At 43.6% G+C, this 23503-nt stretch overlaps 1 protein-coding gene across 3 annotated transcripts in view; it reads left to right on the forward strand.

Annotated features, from left to right (window-relative positions):
• Positions 1–23503, forward strand: part of RNF144B (ring finger protein 144B) — a 96185-nt gene that overhangs the window by 36146 nt on the left and 36536 nt on the right. Inside the window, exons 1-2 of one of the 3 annotated variants that reach the window (XM_005434918.3) lie at positions 5170–5518; positions 22573–22761. In XM_005434918.3, coding sequence (XP_005434975.1) covers positions 22597–22761 — 165 coding nt within the window. In that variant the 5' untranslated portion in view covers positions 5170–5518; positions 22573–22596. Of the gene's footprint in view, positions 1–5169; positions 5643–22572; positions 22762–23503 lie in introns of those variants that run through there. The other 2 variants (XM_027799179.2, XM_027799180.2) reach the window with 2 other exon arrangements.

Raw genomic sequence — 23503 nt, forward strand, 5'->3', positions numbered from 1 at the left:
ATGCTGCTTTGTAAATTACTCTTTTTGCAGCTAGAAATTCTCACCAGTTAGAAGAACTGAGCAACTCCGCATCGGTGTGTGTTACATGTGAACGTGGGAGCAAGGCCTGCTGTTTGGTTTTATTTTATTTTTATCTGGCAGCTCATGAGGTGGTGCTGGTTTGGGGGAAGCTGTGTGTGCTGTCCAGCTGGGAACTGGACCCACCTGCAGCAGGTGGCCCAAGAGATGTCCCATGTTCTCTGCTGCTGTGTCAGCAGGAGCAGTGCCGTCACATCACTGACGTGCCACCTCTTCTTGCCATCTGGAGGGTTTGTGTCCGCGCTCACGGTGCGTGTGGGGAGGGATGCGACTGCTTTGCCAACTGTTGACTGGCACATCTCATGTCCCAGGAGAGGGTCAAGGGGACGGTGACAGTAACCTGCCTCTTCCCTGCGCCTGCGTGCAGAGGGGGCTGAGGATGGGCCGTAGGCTGAGGGTGTTGCGCTGGCCGCCGCGGGGCTGGATGTCTGCTGTTCAGTGGTGGTTCATCAGCATTTTATTTATGGCAGACTCTTGTCAACTCAGCTGGTTTTCTTTTTGCAGGCTGGTTCTTTGCACACTTAGCGCACAGGCAGGAGCTGGCAGAAGTTAAAAATCTCTGTAGGGCTGTCGCAGAGCTGTTCAGCTGCTGGTGGCAAAACGCCTGCTCCTGGCAGCATTACCGACAGAGCTCTGCCACCGGCGGGGTTTCCTCTGGGGGCAAATATACTTTCTTTTAATGCTTCCAGGTCCCAAGGAGACAAGTTGCTCTGCAACTCCAGTAACGTACTGTCAAAGCCATCAGCCTTGATCTTTAAGCTGAAGTTTTGAAGTACCCCGAATGCAGCTACCCCACCAGGGTAGCAGGCTGTCTTCTCACCGTTTTCTGGTGAGGCTGCGTGTTTTTTTTACCTCCGGTACTGTTCTGCATGGATCAAATACCAAGTGTTAGTTTCCAGTGTGTCGGGAAGTACTTCAAAATATAAACACAGGAAAAAATGCCTATAGAGAAGAAATACAGAGCTTTATGGAAGCCACATGATCATGTTTTGTTTGGAGATGGTCTGCGATGCCAATGAATTTTAATGAATATTGCATTTTGCCTTGTTCATAGAGCAGGATGAGTGTAACTCACCTACCACTTTTCTTTGTGTCTGAGACTAATCCACGCGTTTTGAGATCATAATGATGATAAATGTTCAGTAGACAGTGTGCCATCCCACTCAATTTTTTACTGTAGAATAAAAAGCTCTTTAGATTTGTACCTACTATTCTTTCAAAATAATTTAACTTGATTTATTTCACTCCAGTGCAAAACACCTTATAATAATGTTTTACTGTGTTTTAGCTAAAGGCAATAATGAAGATTTCAAGCCTGGTTTGTCAGTGAGTGACTTGCATACCAAGTCAGAATTGTAGAACAATAGGATTATTTAAACAGGAAAAGATGTGATCCTGATTTTCTTGTAGCTATTCTGAGTAAAGCTTGCCTGCGTGCAAAATATTACATAGCTCTGTATTCTTTGCACTGACATCTGTTCTAGTGTTGTGTGATTATATAAATACTTATACTGAATAGATTTCTTTTTTAAAACATTAGGTTTAGGTAGGTACCACAAATTACTTTTGATGGTGTAACTCCCCCTTTAAAATAGTTCCCATTGAAGAAAACTATTCTTAGCCCATGACATCAGGGGTGTCATACTTGCAACTTCAGATAATATATATATGCTCACGGTGCGAAGACCCTTCCTTTTTTGTTTTCAGCATTGGTTATGTTACACATTAGTATCTATTTTTCTTGTAAAACCATTTCTCTTGCATATATTTTTTTTTTTGTGCATAGGAAAATGGATAGTTTGTGTGTGAAGTGGATAAAGACAGATTTTTCTTAGCCTCTGGTTTTAGAAAGCTTGTTTATTTATTTAAAAACTTGTGTTTATTTTACACCTATGGATAGCAATTATTTTTCAGCATGTATTTTTCTTTTATTAGTTAAAAACTGTGAATCAGGGTAGTCAAAATTTCTCTTGCTCCTCAGAAGCTAATCTGAGTTCTTTATGTAGAATTATAGTGATGCTTAGTTGTACTCTCAGTGTTTTCACTTGCTGTTAATAGTATTTTGTTTGTGGGATGTGAGAGATCTTTCCAGTGGTCATACTATTACTTTTTTACCCACCTATGTCATAAATTAATTAGTAATTTTAGTTAATGCCTGAGTGGCTTAGTCATTTTGTAAGTATTTCAAGTAGCTGCAGGGATGACACAGCAACATTAGTAATTAACTATGCCAGCCTTTATTTTTACTCTGGCTGGTAACTCAACTAAAAATTCACGGTGATGTTGCATTTTGGCATGTATCATCTCAGAGGCTCAGCCATTTCCCCAGCCCTGGAGTTATAAAAGCTTCAGTTAAGAGTGTCCAAAAAATTAATTGGACCTTCTCAGTTTTGTGCTTTATTTCACTGTTATCGAAGAAGAAAGCAAATGGAGAGGACTTATCTTGCGCCTTGACTGGCATTGTGTGACATTCTGAACTTGTATTTTTTATGTATTTGTTGGCTCAAAAAGGAAATCAATCAAACGGGGTTAAGAGATTTAGGGATTTCAGCTGGGTAGGAATTTTAGCATGACTCATAACATTTCACAAAGTTAGCTTGCTAAGAAGTGTGCTTCTGTCAAACTATGGAGTACCTGGGCTTGAGGTATAGCTGGAAGAGAAATCATTTTGACAGAAGAGCTGGTAACAGTCCAGCTCATGCCTTTTGGTGATGGCAATGAAAAGAATCATCAGTATTGATCATCTCGAGTCCTTATAGTCCGAGTTCTTGCACAGTGCCACGTCACCTTCAGCTCCTCTTTGCTGTGGAGATCCTGGATAAGCACAGAAGTAGAGGGAAATACAGAAGCGAAGACAGAAACAGGGGAACAGCCAGCTGTTCACAGAGCATCGGTAAGTGATCGTCCTGCACGTAAACCCAGGGACCACAGTTCAGGATTTGATACTCTAGAAGTGGAGTGCTTGGAATGAGCACATCTCATCACATTAACATTTTCCAGAAAATTAAATACATGGTGTTTCTTACCAATTTTGTGTCGTTTAAGGGAAATGAATTTGCTGTAAGCAGTTTTGCACGTTTGTGCAGTTACATTATAACTTTCACGTATAGAGATGCATAGTAGGAAACTGGATAAAAATAACATGCGATGTTTGCAGCTGAAGTTTCCAGAATTTATCTGCATTTTAATGGACTAATCTAGTTTTCTTAGTTCAAAAGAACAGCCCCCCTAGATATAAGCTGGCCTCATCATTTATCTGAAGGAAAGATGATTAGCCTTTATTTGCAGTTGTTTCTCTTGACTGGTGGAGGCTACCGCAGTGAAGCTTGTTTTTGTTTTATTGTGCCAGCAAGGAGTAAGTACCAAAGCAGATGCTACTTTTGCTACTTTGCTACTGGCAGCTGCCCTGCTCTACTTCTGGACCTACTGCCCTGCCATTTTCCCTACATCTGCATGATGACTTGGTTTCCTTCTTCCTCCCTCTCTCACCATTCCCCTCCTTGAGATAATTGTACTTTTGTTGTTCAAGTGCTGTAATGCTGAGCACAGGAGCCGAGAGCAGGAAGATTTTTCTTGCTGCACGTCATCTGTGGCCTAACAAGTACCTGTGTGGTGGAGACAGAGTAGCAAAAGTAGCAGTTGCAGGAAGAAAATGCAGGAGCTGGAACAGAGGGAGGGAGAGGAGAGGGGATGTAGTGAAAAGACAGTGATAGAGGCTTAAGCTGTTTGGTACTAGGACAGGACGCAGGACAAGAATCTAACCCCTGAAGCAGACTCCTTTTCTAGTCGTGAAGTTTGACGCAGAATTCCACTTTTTCACTACTGCTTTGCAGCCTGAAAAATAGCTCTGAGCCCCAGGTGTTTCTTGGGTATTTACTGTCTAGGGTTGGTCACTGTTAAGGATAAATGTCTGCTACTGCTCGGGAATGCTGTACTAGCTCAAGTGGCAATATCTGCGACATGGCTCTAGGTTGCCTAATCCTTTTGTAATCCTATTGATGAATAAATACTGTGGGGATCAACAAGATTCCACATGTTGGCATGGCTATATTTATTCTGGTGATTGTTCCCTCCCTCCCCAAATACAAAATTATATATAACACCCAGTGTCAAATAGATCGGTAAGGTCTGTACTTATTCGGAGAGGAAAAAGAGTATGTGATGATAACTCAAACAAAGCTCTAATGCCTGGGTGCAAGGAGGCTGAATTAAAGTTGCACGAGCTTTCTGCCCTTTCCTTAAGTTAATCTGATGTAGTATAATTGTCTGAAAATAGCTAAAAGCTCAGCTGTGACCTTCTGTACACCTGGGAAGAAATGCCTATACATCAGTCTTCTCAGAAAAGTACTGAAAGCAAAATGCCAACAATAATTGCATGAAATACTAAGTGAACGTAATTCATCATAAAGAGAAAATCAGAGACTAGCATCTATAGTTGTTTCTCCGTCTGTTTTTCTGCACCCGCTGCACTCTGGTGTATCTTTACTTTGTATCTCTGGGTGTTGTACATTTCCTACAGCATGAAAAGTTCTGGAGGGTTTGGTGTCATGTGGCACAGTGGTGTCTCCTCCTGCTGCTTGGCTGGTGTGAATCACATCTGTAGGTTTGGAGTACAGAACTGCAGAATTTCCAGCCCCTCTTACACACAAGCCCAGCCTGAAGAGGCAAAAGTTAGTATGGGCAGAATAAGCCGAGCACCATCATCATTAAGCACTCTGATTTGAAATTACACTGATACTTTACTTGTGAGTTTAGATTTTTTGCTCCCTTTCCCTCCAACATGAAGAAATCACTTTTCTTTTAGGTGGCATTTTTGACACGTGGAGGTAAGCAGAAGGCAGCAATGTTTCAGACATCATCTGCCGCCAGGGCAGCTGCTGAACTGCTATCCTAAACCAGGTTAAATGGCAATTGGGAGGGTTTTTAAGAGTGTCGCATCTAATGCCATGTCTCTTTCAGTTTTATCTTGCCAGGGCTCAGATAGGAGCTAGGATGAAAAGCAGCACAGATACCTAAAGAAGAAGAGAGGGTCTGCATTGGCTGGAGCTGACAGGGTTTAAGTAATCACCTGCAGCTGAATTGAGACTGGTCTGGGAAGTAGGAAGTGCTGTGCTCAAGCTTCCTGTATAAATAAATGCAGCTTTCCCACAGCTACGGCATGCAAGCTGTGGCGTGCTTTTAAGATATAATGGCAGCGTGCTCTTAATAGCAGGGAGGGGATGATTTATCCGAGTGGCAGAGGGGCTGGGAGACAAGTCCTGCTGCAGTCCTAAAAAGTGTGCAGCTGTCAGATAGCCGGAGAAGAGGAAGGGCGTGCGAGAGCAATCTGCCTCGGCTCCTGGTTGCGAGCTTCAGGGGTTTGTGACATAGTGGTTCTGGAGTCCGAGTGCAGCCACCGGAAAGTCACACCGCTGGCAGCGAATGCTGCTCTCCTTGCAAGGTATGTCAGAATACAGCTTTCTGCCTGTTTTTTTCCTTAAAAGCAAAGGATATCCTGAAAGCAACAGTAAAGCCAGCATTTGCCTCTAATGGGAGGAAGCAGAAAAGGCTTAGCTAAAAAGAAGGTAAGAACTGGAATGGCTAAAGAACTAAAGTAAATGTTATTTGTGGTTTGACTAAAAATCACAGTGTAGTGCTTAGAGCTGAGGCAAAAGGAAATCTCGGAGTCCCAGCTGTTAAAGGCACAGAAAATTAAATAGACATCATGTACTTCCCAAAAGGGTGAAATTACTTTTGTCAGTGTAACTTTTAAGGAAATATCTCTGTGAAGTGTCTGAAAATGCTGCAGTATTGGGACATACCTGTGTGGAAAGCCCTTGCTAAGATGGCATACTGTCAGTCACGTATGTGTTTTAGTTTAAATACAAGGACTCCGTTCATACTGAAAACATATTTGATTAAGCTGGAGGGAGCCCGAGTTTAAGATGTAGAGATTTCCTCCTGGTTTAAAGGCATTTCTTCTGCCAGAGTCTCATACAGCTGTTATTGGGGAGGAAAAATACGCTGATCTGTACTGGAAGTGTTAATGTACACTTGTAGTATATTCAGGATTTAGGGTTATGTGGTTTGTGTAAGCACATGCTAAATAGAACATACCTTTGTTTTCTAGTTTGCATTTTTAAATTTTCTTACACTAAGAACAGAAAATGGCATTTACTGGTATGTTTGCACTGCTTTCTCAGTGTAAGGCTTTCTCAGCACAAAGCTGCTTTGGTAATGAAGATGTTTCTGTCTGGTTTATTATAAAGCTCTGTATTTTCTGTAATACAAAGGCACCCTGCTTCCTAACTGTATATGACAACATCAAATGTCTTCCTTCAGAGAGCACTGTAAGTAGTAAAATATTTAGGATGACTAAAGTTAAGGAAGCATCGCAGGGTGACCTCCCATCCTCTTGGTAAATAGACGCTGAATGCTTTTAACAAGTAAATTTTAGCAGAGATACAGACCGTGACTAAAATGCCCCCATGCAGCTTTCCAGCTGACTGTGAGCAGGCACAGCAGCACGGTATGTTCGGCTACTCTCAGCCTGAAGGGCAAGTGGTCTCGGTTAAGGGCAGGTGCTGGGTTTGGGATACCAATATTTATGGAAACAGAAGTTTCAAAATCCTGTCCTTAAATATTTTCCAAAACAAATATATTGACTGATTCTTGTCCTGTTTAGGACTTGCATATGCCTGTATGTGAGTGGGTGTATGGGTTGTCATAGCATGGAAGGGGCTGAAACCCTTCCCTCAGTGAACATAAGCTACGCTGGGAAAAATACAGCATATTGATAAGGGGACGGCTGCAGTTAGGCTGCTGAAAGTAATGCTTTAGGTTATGGATTGAGAAGTGTGTGTTTGCGGAGTCTAAAGCTGTGGTCAAGTGAGAGGTATTCCTTGAAGATAAACTCGAGCTGTTCCAGAGCCGAGCCAGTATGATGAGAATCAGACTTTTCTCTCATGCATCTTCCTGTCCGATGGGGGCATTTAACACAACGTCCTGTCTGCTCACACAAGGACACAGAAACCTCCCTGCATTACATGCAGGAATAGCATTGGCAACCTGGTATAGTTTCTGTTCCCCGTGCTGAACTATATCCTGCATGCTCCTCGCTGACAGTTACAGTCCTCTTTCCCACAGATGGTGACATTTTGGGGATTTTGTTTATGTGGTAGTATACTTTGGAGGAAAAGTTAATAATACAAATAGCAAACAATGTGGAGCTGTTTCTCTCTAGCTAGGTTCTTGGAATACACTGTATTCTCTAAATGCTTCGTAACCTTTGTGGAAATAAACAGCGTGGAAATGATCATCTGGCCTTTCCCTTCTGGTGGAGGAGGGAAGTACGTCCTTGTCCCTATTACCATCTTAAGTTTAAAATGCAACTATAAGAAGCTGCAAGTCACTTTACAGGAAAACGTGCAGCGCTAATACTTAACCCGGTTCCCAGTTCATTAGTATGCCTCTGATAATATCTATGGTATAAGTCTGAGCCCTGTGCCTGCAATCCACCCTGTCCAGATCTGTCAGTGACTTTTAATGTGAGATCTTGTGGAGTGTATTGCTTTGATGTGTAGCTCAAAAAAACTGCTGTAGGCTTGCTGTCCCTCATCTGGAGTGGGGAGCTTTCTAGAGTGTGTCTGAAACTACACAGTGCCTATAGATTGTACGTATCAGATCCATAAATATCTCCTGGGCTAGTAGTACTGTGACATCTGAGACCGTAATTACAGCTCTGGGCCCATGGATGTCACAGGCAGATGTGAACAAAACACGGATACGGTGGCAGGCTGCCAGTGTCGCTCTAAACTGAGTCCATTGGACCTCCTTGCACATACCAAAGCAGACATTGCCTTTGACTTCACGAGGTTCTGCATCTGTCCTCTTCCTCTGCCTGCTTGCCAGGAGGTGGGTGCAATTCCCTCCTCTCCCTCTGGCTTCCCCATGCCAAAGCCCAGCCCTGTGTAATGCACTTGACAAATTCTCTTCATTACCCAACAGCCAGGAATAACCTCACATTCATTCCACCTCAAAATTAATCTACTTTTTGTTTGTGGAGGGGAACATGGAAGAAAATGAAAAAGAACAGATCCAAAGGGGAAAGGTAGGAATGACACTAAAGTCAGGCTCCGGGATTCTGTGTTTCTGCCGAAGCACAGCTGAGCTCCAGTGCTAGGCTATGAGCCTTCTGACTTGATAGAGAGAAGTGCAGGTCTGAGGGCCATCGCACCCTGCAAATTTACCCAGCCTTGGACAAATATTTACAGAGATGCTTGTGCCAAATAACTTTGTGCTGATCAGTAAGAAAATAGTGTTCAGTAATCTTCCTCTGTGTCTCTTGTAAATGGTTTCGGCTCAGTGGGAACTGAGTGGGCATTGCATTCATCAAGTAGATCATTGCTAGCAGATACTAAAAACTCATTAAAAAAAAAGATAGTATCTCAAATTACAAAGGACCTCATCCTTCACTTCCTGCTGAAGTGGGACTTTTCCAACTCCTCGTTTTCCAGGGAGGAGCAGAGGTGCCGAGCAGAAATTTCTGGGCTTGAGAGCATGACTAGGCTAACTGCATTGCAAACACATTTTCAAATAAAAAACGTAGCTACAGAAAAAACATTTTGTTGGTGCAGTGTCCTGGATTTCTTTGTATGTGTTGATACTTGCATGCAATGATACATGTGTTCCCCATTTCTGGTTCCTCTTATTCTATTATAATAAAGAAAAAGCGTTGGGGGTTGCCCAAGACTTAGGTAGTTTTTTACTGTATTTCAAGGGGAATCTGCTCAACCTCCAAGGGAAAATCCGTAATCCCCAATTAGAAATGCCATTAGTTTACCTGATTCTTTGAATGACCTTGGCATCTGCAAGTACAGTTTTGACTTTGGTGGAGGTTATGCTACTCGACTGCAGGACCTACAAGCTTCCCAGTGTCTCGTGTCCCTGCGTGGGTCGGTATCCCTGGAGCCCCAAAGTCCTTGGTGCTGCAAGCCCAGCGATTTGGGACATATGAATCTGGCTCCTGCTACAGGGTGGATAGCCTCTCTGAAGTAGGGCAGTCCCAGACATGCTGTAGTCAAGGGACTGTTTGTTTAAATTGTGTTTATATAAAACCTACCAAGAAATTCTGTATCTGACAGACTTCAAAGACCATAAATAAGGGCAATTGGGTGAGTCAGAGTGGGGCTACCAGAGCTGGGACTTGAGAAAGTATATTTTTTGGTGTTGGTCTGGAGCTGTTACCAGTGAAGATGGTGAAGTCAAGACATGCTGTTCATGAAAACTGCAGCCGGCATGTTGCTGTGGAAAAGTCCAGCTTGTGTGTGTGGTTTCATGCGTGCTAGAACACATCCCCTGCATGGAGCTTCCCCAGAGCCTGTTGCAGCCACAGATGTCATGGGGAATTGTTCTGCATGCTTTTTGTCTGAAGGAGACACGAGAGATGCTGATTGGGAGACAAACAGTACAGAATTACCTTTTACTAGAAGGCAAAAATACCATTTTACTGTCATGCTTGTGTTTCTCCCCTTTAATTGAGAATGTCAGTATTTGTTTCTGTTGCAAGCTTTTCTGCCTTTCATTTTGTTGTAATAATGAGGAGAGGAGTGAAAATACAAGATGTGAGTCATTGCTCGAAGAGTGGACACTGCCTGGGTGTCTGACAGAAGCTTTGATATTCATGTTTGGTTATACAAACTACTGTATTTTCAGGCTGCCAGCGAGTAAGTGTGCAGATCTGAAAATGTTTCTGCTCTCTATATGTTTGCAAAAGGAAACACCATTCCAACAGAAGAGCTGCATCTCTGTGTTCAGGGACTGAAACAGGTCCTTCAAAGCTACCTCTCCTTAGGCTTTTATGTACTGTATGGTGCTGTGGCTTAGGGGCAAATTCCTTGCTCATGTATATGTAGCCGCAAATCATTCAAAATCTCGTGCTCTAAACCCCTGTGTACATAGAAGGAAAACCACATCTCATGACAGCTAGTATATAGGATAATCATTTGCATGCAAAGAAAATTCCAGGACGTGCAGGCTGACACTGGTTATGTCTGAGCAGTAGATGGGAAAGTTCATGTGTTCTGCCTGTGCTTAATTTTGGAAGCATTCTGATGGGTGGAGGTGGGGAGATGAAGAGGGAAAACAAGCTGGTCTTCCCCCCTGTCAAAAAAAAAAGGTTACAGAGATGTAGTCAGTGGGGAAAACTAGCTGATCCTGTGGGCTATTTACCATTGCACTCACCTGAAGCTTTTTCACAGCAGCAGACTCTTAGCTAACCACTGATCCTGGAACCCTTCGCTGTGGGGTTTACCCGTTACAGGGCTAAGATAACATCCACGGGGCCAGCAATAACTTGCCTGCTGAAGTTCTGCACAATGGAGAGGATGCAATCCTGCACCCACCTGACCTCTTCACAGTTGCACTGATGGGTTCAGTGGTGAGGAGCCTCCATCGCAGTCTCTGGGGAGGATTTGTGGGAAAGGCAATCATGGCCTTTGCCTGGAGTGAAGTAAAAGACACATATATCTCTATCTCTATATATAGATATATATATATAGTTTAGCTGATACTACTTTAAGGACATGTGTTTTTTGGATTGGTCAGTGTTTTTATTGCAAATACCCAAGCAGTGTACATGACTTGACCAGTTTCAACCCCCTTGTTGACTTAGCTTCCCGCATTTTGGGAGGATTGGGCCAACAAATGAAGGAAACATGCAGTTGTGGGGAGAGGAGTAGAGAAGGAGTTGGATTCTTGCCATAGCTCCTTCTCCTAATTCTTAACAATGAGGACAGAATGCCTGTTTGAGAAGCATTAGCTGTCGTGGTCATAATTAAAAGACCAGTTAGCAGAAAGATATCTTTAGAAAGGTTTCTACAAGGTTGTCACCCTATAGTATAATAAGTCTATGAGTTCCTGTGTTCTAGATGCTAATTTTTCTGAGTGTTTGAGAGGTGGGGCAGCTTCTTCCACCTGCTCCTGGTTGCTTATCTTAGCACACATAAGCAAGTCCATTGGAGCTATTGGAAATACTCCCATTGGCAGGGCTTTGACTTCATGGCTAAGATCATGTAGGGACTAGCAAGCTCTTAACAGATACTAAGGCACTTGAGGCCGAAATCCTATATGTTTACAGGTTGCTATCCTCCTTTGAAGCTATTTCTGTAGTGAAAGTTGAAGTTTGGAATTGAGGTGAAGGAATGATGGATGCAAACCTCTAACTGCATTTGATGTATGCTTCTGGTTTGTTTTATGTCTTGTAGTAGCATCTGGATTTCTAAGTAGTTGCAGCAAGCCCCTGAGAATCTGTGTTCCCTGTGCTTGACACTGCACAGGCAAAAATCTTCCTGGGAGAGCTTGGAGCCTAGAACACAGAGGGTGAAGGTGGGTGTGGAAAGTCAGGTGGGAGAGGGCAGGGCAGCAATGAGACAACATTGTGTTGTGTGATAGTGTCGTCAGCCAAGCTGCTGCAAAGCTTGTTGAATCAAGATTAAGAAAATGTTGTATTTGTTTCATATAGTTAATAAGATACAGAGCAAAACAAATCATGCTCTGTTAAAAACATTTATTTATTAAAGTGGGAATGTATAGGCGATTTTAAAATCTGTAGCTGTTAGTCAGGACTAATTGTAGTCAAATCTATTATTGTTATTCCAGCATAGTTAGCAACTTCTGTTCAGTGGTGTAGAGGTGAAGCCCATCAGAGATTACAGACGCCCCATATTTATGCCCTGATTGATGGGGTGGGCACCATGGGTCTTCTCCGTGCTGGGGCAGCAGGCAGCGTGCAGGGAATCACCTGCAGCAGAACTCCTCCTGGGAGCTGTCTCCCAGCATGCTGGGCTCGTTGCTCTTCTCGTGTGTGGGCTGGAAGAGAGGGAGAGCAAACGTGGATATTGAGAAGACAAGCAGAGAGAAGCTCGGTCTGGGGGCTGTTACTGGAGTTTATTTCTCTTTTTCACCTCTGCAGATCTGGTCAGAGCTGGGACTCGTTCAGTGCTCTGGCCTTTTCTCATCTCCGGTTGCAGCTGGCTTTGGTGGGACTCGTTCCGGAAACTAGCAGAGGAGTGGTTTAGGGATACAGCCTGATTAGTTTAATAACCACTCGTGGGAAGCAATGGTAGTTACTTCAGTAAATGCATGTGTTTAGTTTCAAAACAACCTGCTCACGTCCGGGTCCAAACCTCTGCCAGTGCTTCTTAGCGACTATTGTTTCTTGTCAAGCTCCAGTATAGTCAGTAGCTATTCACATTGCTTTCATAATGGAAAATGCTGGTATTAGTGATAGTGAGTTCCCCAAGGTCTAATCTTTAGATTTGACTCAGTCTTCGGTTCACTGAATGTCATTGTAACTAAGACTTGGAAGTTACCAGTGGGCAATGTATCCCCCCACCTTTCTAAGTCATTGGGACATATTTGGATCAAGGGCAGTTTTCCATATTTTACCTGTTTTATCTTGGTTACCTTGAACAGTGTGTTTATTCTGTAATAATGGGCAGCATATTTGACTGTAAGATTAGATAGGGGCAAATTAAAACATGATACTTACTAGTTTTATTCACTAAGCAGTCACACAAAAATTGTTATAAAAGGGAAATTAACTTATTCTTTGATTCCTTTTGATGTAAATCTAAGGTTGTGTGAAAGTGCTTTTCGATGCTTGTAGTGAACAACAACTCTAAGACCATAATCCTACAAGTTTGAAGTTTTCTTGGAATGACAGATGTGTTAAAGGTATCCTATTGCAAGCACTGAAGAAAATGCTTCTCAGATCATCCCTTCTAAAAATAAATACCTACATATGTGTTGATTGTTTTCAATAGATGGTGTTCAGTGAATTTTTCTAGTATATGGTGTTTTTGCAGAATTCAGTGGAGGATCAATTTCATTGCTTTGGTCAGCTGAGTTCTCCTCAGGCTTTTGGCAAGCTCTGCACGCGTCCCTTGGCCTGAAGAAGTTTCTTGCTGTCCCTTGCGAGGCCAGGCTTTGTCACGTCTCCACTTGCCTTGACCTGCTTGCCTTGCTGTCGGGACGCTGCTGCTTGCTCCAGCCACAGCTTTGGCTGCTCTGAGAAAGGAGCCATCTCCAGCCAGAGGAGGCTGACAGCCCAGTTTCTTGTTAGAAGAGTACATATTATGAACAAACAGATTCAGTTGGTCTCTCTGTCAAATAAAGTTTCATTGCTTTCATTTTAACAATGCATATTTACAAATACCTTGTAGAAATCCTTGGTGTCAGAACAGGCCAATGTCACAAATATTTCTGAACATGCCCTGTCTAAACTGTAAACATTCCAGCTCAAGGAGTTAACTTATCCCAAGGTTTTGTTATCTGATTAACAAAAATAAACATTTTTTCTGTGTCAAAGGCAAATCGTTACATCTGACTTCCTATTCCTGTTTCAGCTGAGACAGCTAGCCAAGTTACCAACCCATCTGACCTCCCAAAAACTCAATTCCTTTTAACTTAATAACTGCTAGTTACCGAAAGCCTTCACGTGGTCCGAAAGGAAGACCTATCATTTGCTTTTATCATGAATGTCACAAAGAGTGTGTTTTTATTTAATAGTGGTATATTACCTATTGTTAACAGGAAGTTAAAAGCGTACCAGACTAGTTTGGGTGGGAAAATCCTTGTAGCTTGGCAGTGACAAGTACAGTGTCATTAAGAATAAAGGATGTTATTTAGATAAGCTTTAGAGTCTAATCTTAGATCTGGTAACCAATGATTGGAATTGCACTTGGTATAATTTTGTTATTTCAATGGAAACACTTGGACATGTTTGATGCCAAAATATGCAAGTTCTGTTGTCTGGCCATACTTTGCCTGTTTCACTGCATTTCATGCTGATCTTTACCTCTGTGAGTGCCAGGAGGATGAACATAAAACTTCAGGGGAATCCCGGTACTGACAGCTTGCAGGACCAGGCGTATCGCCGTAGCCTGCTGCCTCACCATCACGCTGCTCAGGGATGCTAAGTTTGATACAGCTGGGGCATCCCAAACTGGATGCCCGCAGGCTTGCCCAGCACTCACATCCAGCAGGTCTGGTGCAGGGAGCTATGGCATTCCAGCCTGCCAGTGTTGACAGAGCTGTACGCTGAACTTTGCTGTGTCCTAGTTCAAGCACAGTTCCAGCAGAGCTGAGCAAAGGTGCACACTTCTGCATATGCATATTGCACACTTCTGCAGTGTGATGGTCTGACGTCTTTCCATGCAGAAGAGCTTACTCCCATCCTCATGGATGCAATGAATATTGCCATTATGTGGCTTCTGTCAGTACTGAAAAGAGATGAAGACCATGTTTTGATCATGTGTTTCAGTTTACTAAACAGGCTGCATTATTTTTTTTCAGTCTTTTACGTTTTCATCTTTAAGTGATGAGAAAGCGCTTTTCCTAGCTGCCTGTTGAGCTAGGAGTAGCAGCATTTATTTCACCATTAGCTATTAGATTTCCTTTTCTTGGACTCCGCTGCTTTTTAGGAATGGAAGAGGGGAAAGCCCACTTTTTTTTTGTTCCCCTTGCTTATTCTAAAACAGTATTGCAAGGAAAAACATAAAGGATTCCCACAATTGCAAAAGTGTCACATCTGTTTTGGGGAAAAAAAAAAAAAGCAAGCTGTCTGTTATATTCAGTTAATATCCATGCTTTTTATGCAAAAAACCTCCCTGAGGACATATTGATGTAGGGTTGCTAGAAGTTACCATGAAGAACTGGTGTTCTAAAATCTCCAAGTTATTCACACCTCACAGTATTACAGTACAGTAGAGATGTTACCCAACAAGTGAACTGTCAAAGATTTGTGGGGACCCATTTACCTGTGCCCTAATGATATTTTGATTGATTAGAATGATTTGAAATTACTGGGTGCATGTGAAATTTGGGAACCTGTTCAGTGAGTTTTAGGCGTCCTAAAGTGCTGCTATAAAAATGCCTGTCAGGAAGCTGGGTGATATTAATTAGTGCAGTCTGTCCCTTACTTTTTTTGTATGCAAGAGGCTTCCCACCCACTACATTCCTTTCAAAGTATTCGATATATTTATTTTTTGGTTGCTAACATGATATGAAAATACTTCATACAGCCAGTGCTTCTTGAACAGCAGCTCAAGGGCTCTTTTTTTTTTTTTTTTTTTTTCCCCAGGCATTCCAATGAAAACAAGTGAGAGAAATTGCCTTCGGTGTGTTCTCATGTACCAGACAGCACGTTTACTTAGGCTGCTTGTTCTTGAAACAAGTTTTCTTAAAATAAAAATTTTACAGTGCAGAAAGCTGTCATGAAATATTATACATCTGACTTTTCTTAAGCCATGCTCAAACAGAACAGATACTGAACTAGTATTATTCTCTCTAATACTTCAGCTTGATAGTATATTATGGTAATCCAGAAATGGGGTTTCCTTGTACATGAATGTAATCAAGTGCTTGCTGTATTAAGGCACAGATGTAATACAGTAATTCTGAATATATTAGAAATGTATTTAAAATTAGACCTTCTATTCATGGATCTGGTTGCTTTTGTGACACCACGGTTTCAGAAAATTTTAAGCCCTTGTTTAACTTGATAATAATCTCATTGCAATAAAGCAAAATATTCAGGCTTTGATACACAGGAGCACTTAGACATATGATTAAATGTCCTTCTCGAAGATGAAGGCTTTCCTGAATTGGAGCTTTAATCATATGTTTTACAGTCTTACTGAATCACTGCTTGATAAGTAGCGCTGTATGGACAGGATAGGTGGCTCTGTGTAGGCAGTGCATATTAAAGAAGGAAAAATGGATGCATAGTGGTTTAGTGGTTAGTCTGTTGACCACAGAAGTACTAGTGTGCTTCATTCGACTAATTCTTTGTATAGAGCTGCTGAGTTTAAAAAAGCTGCCTTAGAAGTGAATTTTCAATAACATTGCCTTCAAAGAGTTGGGACAGCTAAGGACTTGTAACCAAAACTGGCGATGATGGGCTTTTGCTGAAGTTAATGGAAGTGTGGGTTTCTTGAAGCTGTCCTCACATGTCTGCATTTCATAGCTCAGTTTATATCTTCTACGATCTGACCCTGTTATCTTAATACCACTCTGTTATATTTTTAAAATCTTTCTATAATTACTATTTTTCTCCATGGGCCTGATTTTCAGCATTGGTTTTGAACACTTGTATTTGTCAGGTAGTTTTCTTTTTCCACTTTATTTTGTAAGGGGGGAGCCTTAGTTACAGGAAACAACAGAATCCTGAGCTGAACAATGTCAAAACAGGTTTTTATGTGGCATTGAAGTAATTTCACAATGGGTGGAGTACTTTAAAAATCTCTAGGGCATGAGAAACAATTACAGTGCTTGCAAATGTTTCTTCAGGAAAGTGCAGTGAATACCTGCTACACTAAATAGGAGCTTAACACACAGGTGCTGTGAGTTCGTTTTGGTACTGAAATGGCTTTTGTAAAATGGGTGAGTGCTGTGTTGTGTGTTAGACCCACACATGACCTTAAGCCTAACCCCAGCTTCTTTACAATCCCACCACGTGTATGCAAGTCTGTGCCTGGTGCTGGCTTATGGCAAGCCTTGGGGGTTCTGGGGTAGGGGGGACCACAGGGTGGGCTCAGGCACACACCAGCTCACAGGGAAAACCACATAAAGGACCCTTTTTATTCCATTAACATTTCCTGGAGCAGTGTGTCTCGTGTTTGTACATTTCTTGACTTCCTTTAAACTCTAAATTCAGCTAAAAGCATACAGCTCCACTAACTTCAGAAGAATTGTTTGTAAACACAAGGCTTGAAGTAGCTTCTCCAAGAACTCTCTTGTTGCTGTTGGATGCAGCGTGTGAAAAATGAAAGGATGACTTATGGTGTTGAATATGCTCCATTCATTCTCCTCCAGCTTCAGTGCAGAAGGCTTTCCTGATTTTATGTGATGTTTCTAAGTGGTGAAAGTCACATTCAGACAGATATTTTTATTTTTTTTTAACCAAGTACAGTGACTTGATTGCAGACACACAGACAATGTCCTTCTGATGTTGCAGCTCAGGAGACTGCCTGGCTTGTTTGCTCTGTCACATACACAGAGTAACTTTTGTTCTTTGAGCCTAGTAATCTTGGTTTGAGGCAGCTGGGCAGACTCAAGTGAGCCTTTGTGTGATTGTAACAAGGATGATACCTTACAATGCATGCTCAGAGGGCAGGTTTTGGCCCTAGGTTGCATCAATTTTTCACACCTCTATGGAGCTGTGGTAGCTTGACTTTGGCTGGCTGCCAGATGCCCACCCAGCTGCTCTCTCACTCCCACTTCAGGGAGTTAATAGTTTCCACTTCAGGAGGCTAATGTCAAGATCTGCAATGGGCACCTGTCTAGGAGCAGGCACAGCAGATACCTGCTGTTAGGAAGTTGTTGTCAAAGCTAGACACCAGACACGGTGGTGTCAGGAGGCCCTGAAGGCAGACAAGTTCTGTACTCCTTCCTCCAGTGCTTTTGTTTTGTGTTTCATATTCCGCTCAAAATCTCCACTGCTTTCATGCTAGAGTTTCTGCTTGTCCTCACCCTTCCCACCCCCCGGAGCCCTTTCTCCTTCTGCTTTGCTTATGGATTGTGTTGAGGCATTTCAGTGCTACTTGAAAGCACCAAGATTTGGCACCTCCCCGAGGCAAAGCAAAAGTGTCCGCAGGCAGATGAATGAAACGGGAAGACTGGCAGATCTGAGCGCTCAGCAAGCTGTGCTCCTGGTGGCTGTGCAGTTTGTGCCCTCCCAGGGCTGACCCCACAGGGCTCGCGCACATTCCTTCAGAGTTTCTGGTCCTGCCTTATCCTACGGCATCAACACCGCTAGTGTCAGAGCCAGGGAGGACCTAAATTTAAGGTTTTTCTTTTTGTACCTGTTAGTTTAACCCTTCGGCAAGGGGCCGTTTAAACTCTTGTTAGTTAATCTAGACAACAGGCATCCCTTTCATCCTCATACGTGGATCATGGTGGGAATTTCTAATTGCAATTTCGTTAGGATAAACAAATCAAGATTTACGGTTGGACTCGATGATCTTAAAGGTCTTTTCCAACCTAAATGATTCTATAGTTCCCAACAGTTCTTCCTTACAAGGTGGGTAGCATACAATTTGAGGAAATACATCCCCTTCCCTGGAAATTCTGTGCAACGTGAAAGGGCTGTGATCTGTGTGTGGGTCTGCATGTACGTGGCTGGTAGAAGCGTGTAAAACAGACTGGGGCCAGTTTGACCCTTCCTTGCTACTGATGTACACTGGCACAGAATTTAGCTTAATATGTTCCTCCAGGTTAGAGTGTCCTTGAGATGTGTTTATCCTTATTCCTCGGCATCTCATGGAGCCTGTGTTGCTTTCAGTGGAGGTTTCTGTGAGGAGTTGGGTGCTGTATTCCAGTCTTAGTGATACATTTCTTGCTTTATTTAGGAATCTCACCTAAATGGGTCATTTGTGTTTGTGGGCATGAAAGGGACGATCTTAGTGCTTAGAAATGTATTTTATTTATATGAGGGTCTGTTTCTTTTCAAAGACTTTCAATTCAGTTTTATTTCAGGTGACTTTTATTAATATAACCACATATGGAATGATCTTTTCCTCTTTGTCCCCCACTCATTCTTCAGTGACTCCATCTTCCCCTGCATGACACATACGTGCAAAGTGTTTTGTTTTCAACCTAAACCATTGGCAACTCACTTGTAATTACAGTAGGAATTTTAATCCACTGTAAAGAGAACTGGTGGATATATAATAAACTAATGACAGTCCGTGGGACTAAGCCTAGCAAAATGAAGACCATAAAAATTTGGAGCAACTCAGGTGGGGCTTCATGGCTTCTCTGCAGAGTGTGGAAAAGTCAGTTCTGCCAAGGTAGTAAAGTTGAGGAGATGGTTGGAGAGCTTGGGGGAGGACAATGCATCCTGAAGTACTGGGAGAAGGAGTAGAGTGTGAGAACCGGAGGGAGACACATGTCTTTCTCCTCCCCATCGTTTCCACTATCTGACCTGATTTCTGTTCAGAGCCCAGCTGCCATTGGAAGGAGCCACTCTTCTCCGTAACCATTAACTCTTTGCCCTGCCTGCTCCCCTTGACGGAAGTAGCAGAAGTCACAATTCTGGTGGGCAGAAGCAGAGACCACCTGGATGGGTCACTCTGGCAAAAGGAGCAGGTCAAACAGGCCATGCACCTGCTCTCTCTTCGCCAGGCAGGCTTGCAGGTACTAGCAGGATGGCTTTGCCTGTGCCAGCCTGACCTGGAGGACAGCTTTTGGACAAGCTGGTCTCTGAGGGGCATGGAGGCAGCCATGGTATCTCCTTCAGGGGCTGTGCAGGCAGCTGCCTCCGAGGCTCCAATCCTATTTGCTTCGTTGGGTGAATCCCACCGGGGTTAATGAGGCTGCGGTGAGGTGAGCCAGCCTGGGCTGTGTCGGGGCTGGATCCTCTGGTCTGCCAGGTTTGCTTGGGGTTGTCTGCTGGGCGTTCTCACGGGGTGCTCTGCCTGTTTTAGGGAGAACCTCAGCCCCGCTCTGGCATCCTGTGCGAGGTGGAAGAGGGGGGGCAGGGGGGTACAGGGAGAAAAACTGAATCTAACCTACAGTCTCCAGGGACAAGGGTGCCTGGGATATCGTAACAAGTCCCCACAGCCATTGCACTGTGGCACCTGGTAGCTACTAGGGCAGGGCGGTGTGTCAGGAGCCTACTCTACTGTGGCAAACTCGCTGTTACGTGGAGTGCCAGATTTAGGCCATATAAAATTAGCCCTGAGCCCTAAACCCTAAACTGCTGCCGTAATAAAAGCATTGCAGGGTCATAACCCTTTTGGTTATAAACCCCCTGACTTTGGAAACAGCTGTGTGCATTTTGTATCTGTTCCAGCATCCTTAAATATCCCTACCTGTTCCTTTGTGCATCCTACCTCTTCACGTTGCTGCTGTTTACCATGCAAATGAAGAAATTTCAGATCTGTGCAGTGGGGGTGAGAAGCTTACCTGAACAGATGCAGCTGCGATTGAAAAGCATGCCTCAGTAAATGTGCTACTCTTCTTCTAAATACTGAGATAACGTCTAGCATGTATTTTTAAGTAACAGGTAGTTCTTGATCTGCCATAGCGTTTCCAGTGAGTCACTGTTCCTCCCACTTCCCCGTTGCAGTAATTACAGAGGAGTGTTGCAGTCCCTGACTCAGAGGCAGGCTGCCTCCCAAGCTGCTGGCCATGCTGCAGCTCCAGCTTTGCAGCCGTACGGAGCAAATTGTGGGGGGCATCATGGTAGCAGGCCAGGACCGCACCAGGAGTAATGCAGGCACGGCATATGTTTTGAACTAATGATAGGAAGCCATTGAAGAGAGAGTTTGCTCAGGATTCGTGGCTGGGAATTTCGTTTCCAGAATCTTGGCTATGACTCTTGTATCTCTAAAACTGTATGTTTAAAGGAAAGACATCCCAGAGGACATATCTGATGGCTTCTCTGTCTGGCTAGGCTAGGAAACTGCAAAGTGTAAAAATTAAAAAGGGGTAGGTGTGCTCTCCCACCCTGTTTTGTTGTGGTTTCATGGCTTTTGAAGAGAAAAGGTCTTCCTGCAGGGCATGAGGCTCACAGGGCTCGCCTGGGGATGGGGCTTAGCTGCACGTCAGGTTGAAAGGTGGGGGCTGTGGGGTGAGGTTTGACGTGCGCTGACCCCTCAAGCTCCATGAGCACCACTGCTTCTCCCTCTGGGGAGGGATTCAGCAGGTATTGCACGATGGCAGGTCACGTAGGCTCTGATGTGCTGCAGCTGGCCTGGCGGCTGCGGGAGCTGCAGAACAGCAGCAGTGACATGCTGCCAAATGTGACCTGACAGCCCTGCCACCAGGATGCTCAGGACTGCGGGGGAGGCAAGCAGAAGTGAACCAAAGGGCTCGAGTCTCCCGTTTGCCTTCTGAGATCTCAGATCTGGCAGGCGCACGGATGGGTCTTGATTGTTTTTGTGTTCATGCAGCCTCCATTTGTGCTGCAGCTTTTCAGATTTAGTAGAGCTGCACTCTTGGCGCTGCGGCAGGCAGCTGTGTGCAGCTGGACACCATGTCTCTGCTTGTAAGAAATGGATGTAAAGGTCGTCTTGCCACCAGTTGAGTGTGTTCAGAAGCAAGTCTGTGGAAGCTGGGCCAAGTTTCCTGGAGATGGGAATAGATTTTCCTGTGCCTTAAATGCTGTGCCAAACCCCGCTGTCTATTTTGAGATTTAAAAATCTGCGAATTTGCTTTCTGTTGTTTCCATTTAAGCATGAGGATATTCTCCTTATTTTCTCTTTCAGTGTTACTGTGTAAGAATGAGGGTCTTGACATTTTTTTATGGTTATGGTGTAGTGGTTTTGAATACTTAGGTCAGAAAACATTATGTGTGAGCATGTTATTTCCATTTGTTGCTTCTCAAAGGATAGAAATTTCTTCCCCAAGCACTGCTGTGACATAATGTGTGGTGGAAGCATGGCTATTCTGAGCATCTCCTTGTCAAAGTGCTAGTGCACTTGGTTCATGGTTCACAAACCTCAGTTAGATGCCTGAGAGCCCTATGAAATAGATAGAAGAGCTGGATGTCAGGAAGCAGGATGCACAAAAGCTATAGATCTGAGCAGGCAGCTCGCCAGCATCATCAAGGCAATGCAGAAAAGAGGACTGCACATGACTCTTACTCTTTTGGATTTAAGCTGCAGCCTTGTATGAAGTAGGACATGCAATCTGAAATCCTGGGTTTGGGTGTCTTCGCCATCCCTCTTGCGATGGACCGCCGGCTCGCGGTCTCAGTGAGAGCTCGTGGAGAAGGTGGAGTTCGTGGTACCCACCCCCCATGTTACAGGCTAAACGTTTGAAGTGCTTGCCTAGGAAGGGGGAATCTGTGCTTGCTCTTGCCTTGCACTGCCCAGCAGAGCTCCCGAGCCACCAGCCGGAATGGCAGCTGGGGTTGGGGACACCCATTAAGATGGTGTGGGTGCAATGAAGGCTGAAGGGTCCCATAGGGATGGGAGGGGTGTGACTCTGAAACTCATTCAAAAAGGCCAAGCGATATATATATATATATATATGTATATAAATATGTACATATGAATGCAGTTTATTTTTTTAATTACGAATTTATTGTCCCAAATCAGATTCCTGCTTCCTTCTAGGTCTTTGGTGAGGGCTCTGACCCCTATACTGTTGCATATAACATAGGTGATCTCACCTGTGTGAGTTTTTGGTTTGTTTTTTTGGGTTTGGTTTGTTGGTTGGGTTTTTTTTTTAATTTGATGATAAGTGGCCTGCCTGAGGTGCTTTGTGCCAGCAAGGTGAATGTTCTCTGAGAACCCAACCCAGTTCAGGCCTTTTGGAAAGGTGGGCTCTCAGACACCTTCTTTTTGAATTTTGAATGGCCTGAAGCGTGAGACTAGCATCAAGATGCCAAAGTAGTACGTTTGGGTGTGCAGGTGCTTTTATGGATCTGAGATGTAAATTCTCAGGTTAATGAGAAGTGACCACATGGCTTGTGGGGATGTTTCAGCTGTTGATTTCTCTTTTCAGGCTGAGTGGACCATTAGCGAGTGAATGGGCTCTGCTGGGAAGGCTTGTCCTCACACCATGACAGCTGACGAGTCAGAAGCTGGAGAGTTAGCTCTGGAGCCCCTGCTCACTTGCAAGCTATGTCTCTGTGAATATTCCCTGGATAAGATGACTACTCTTCAGGAATGCAGCTGCATCTTTTGTACATCGGTAAGATCTAGCAGCACCTTTATGTAACAGGAGCAGGGTCATGGGAGGTAGACAGAACTGTGAGATGGAATTGCTTGTCCCATACAAGGAGCATGTATTATCCATGCTGATAGAGGATCCATCCGTAACAAGCATTTGGCGTTAGTCTGTCTTACCTTATTTAAAAGACTTCTCTGTCATTCTGTTCTTGATAATTCATACCTCTAACAGACATTCCCATAGCAAATAATAATAACTCCGAATAGTAAATGGGAAAAAAAGATGCATTTTAGGATTGTCAGAGAACATACACAGTGTATATGCAATTGCAGCATTTATTTTTTTCTGAAGCAAAATCTTGAAGCATCACAAGATAACTGTGAGGTTTTGTTTCCCCCTTATTTTCTGATCACCCAGAGACCTTTTAAGTCTTGTATGTGATTTTTAAGGGCAATCAGAAAACCTAAACAAAAACGAACCTTGCCCTATTGAACCTTTGCATCTGCAGTCTGTGCTGCAGAGATGTCGCCCAGGTCATGCGTTGTCTGTAGTGGCCAGTGAGGACTTTCTGTCCTGCCGATTCAGATCAAATAAAACCGGTGGAAGTGATAAAGGCAGAAGTTGAGCGAGCTGATAAAAGCCCTACAGATATTAGTACTCTTCTAGTCTCTTTGTCAGCATGGGAAAATGGACCTAGTTTCTCTGGCAATAGCGACTTTGATGTACCTGACTAATGGATTTTGGAAACAGGTCAGAAGCTACT

This window comes from Falco cherrug, chromosome 3 (genome assembly GCF_023634085.1).
Source record: "Falco cherrug isolate bFalChe1 chromosome 3, bFalChe1.pri, whole genome shotgun sequence".
Taxonomy (NCBI): domain Eukaryota; kingdom Metazoa; phylum Chordata; class Aves; order Falconiformes; family Falconidae; genus Falco; species Falco cherrug.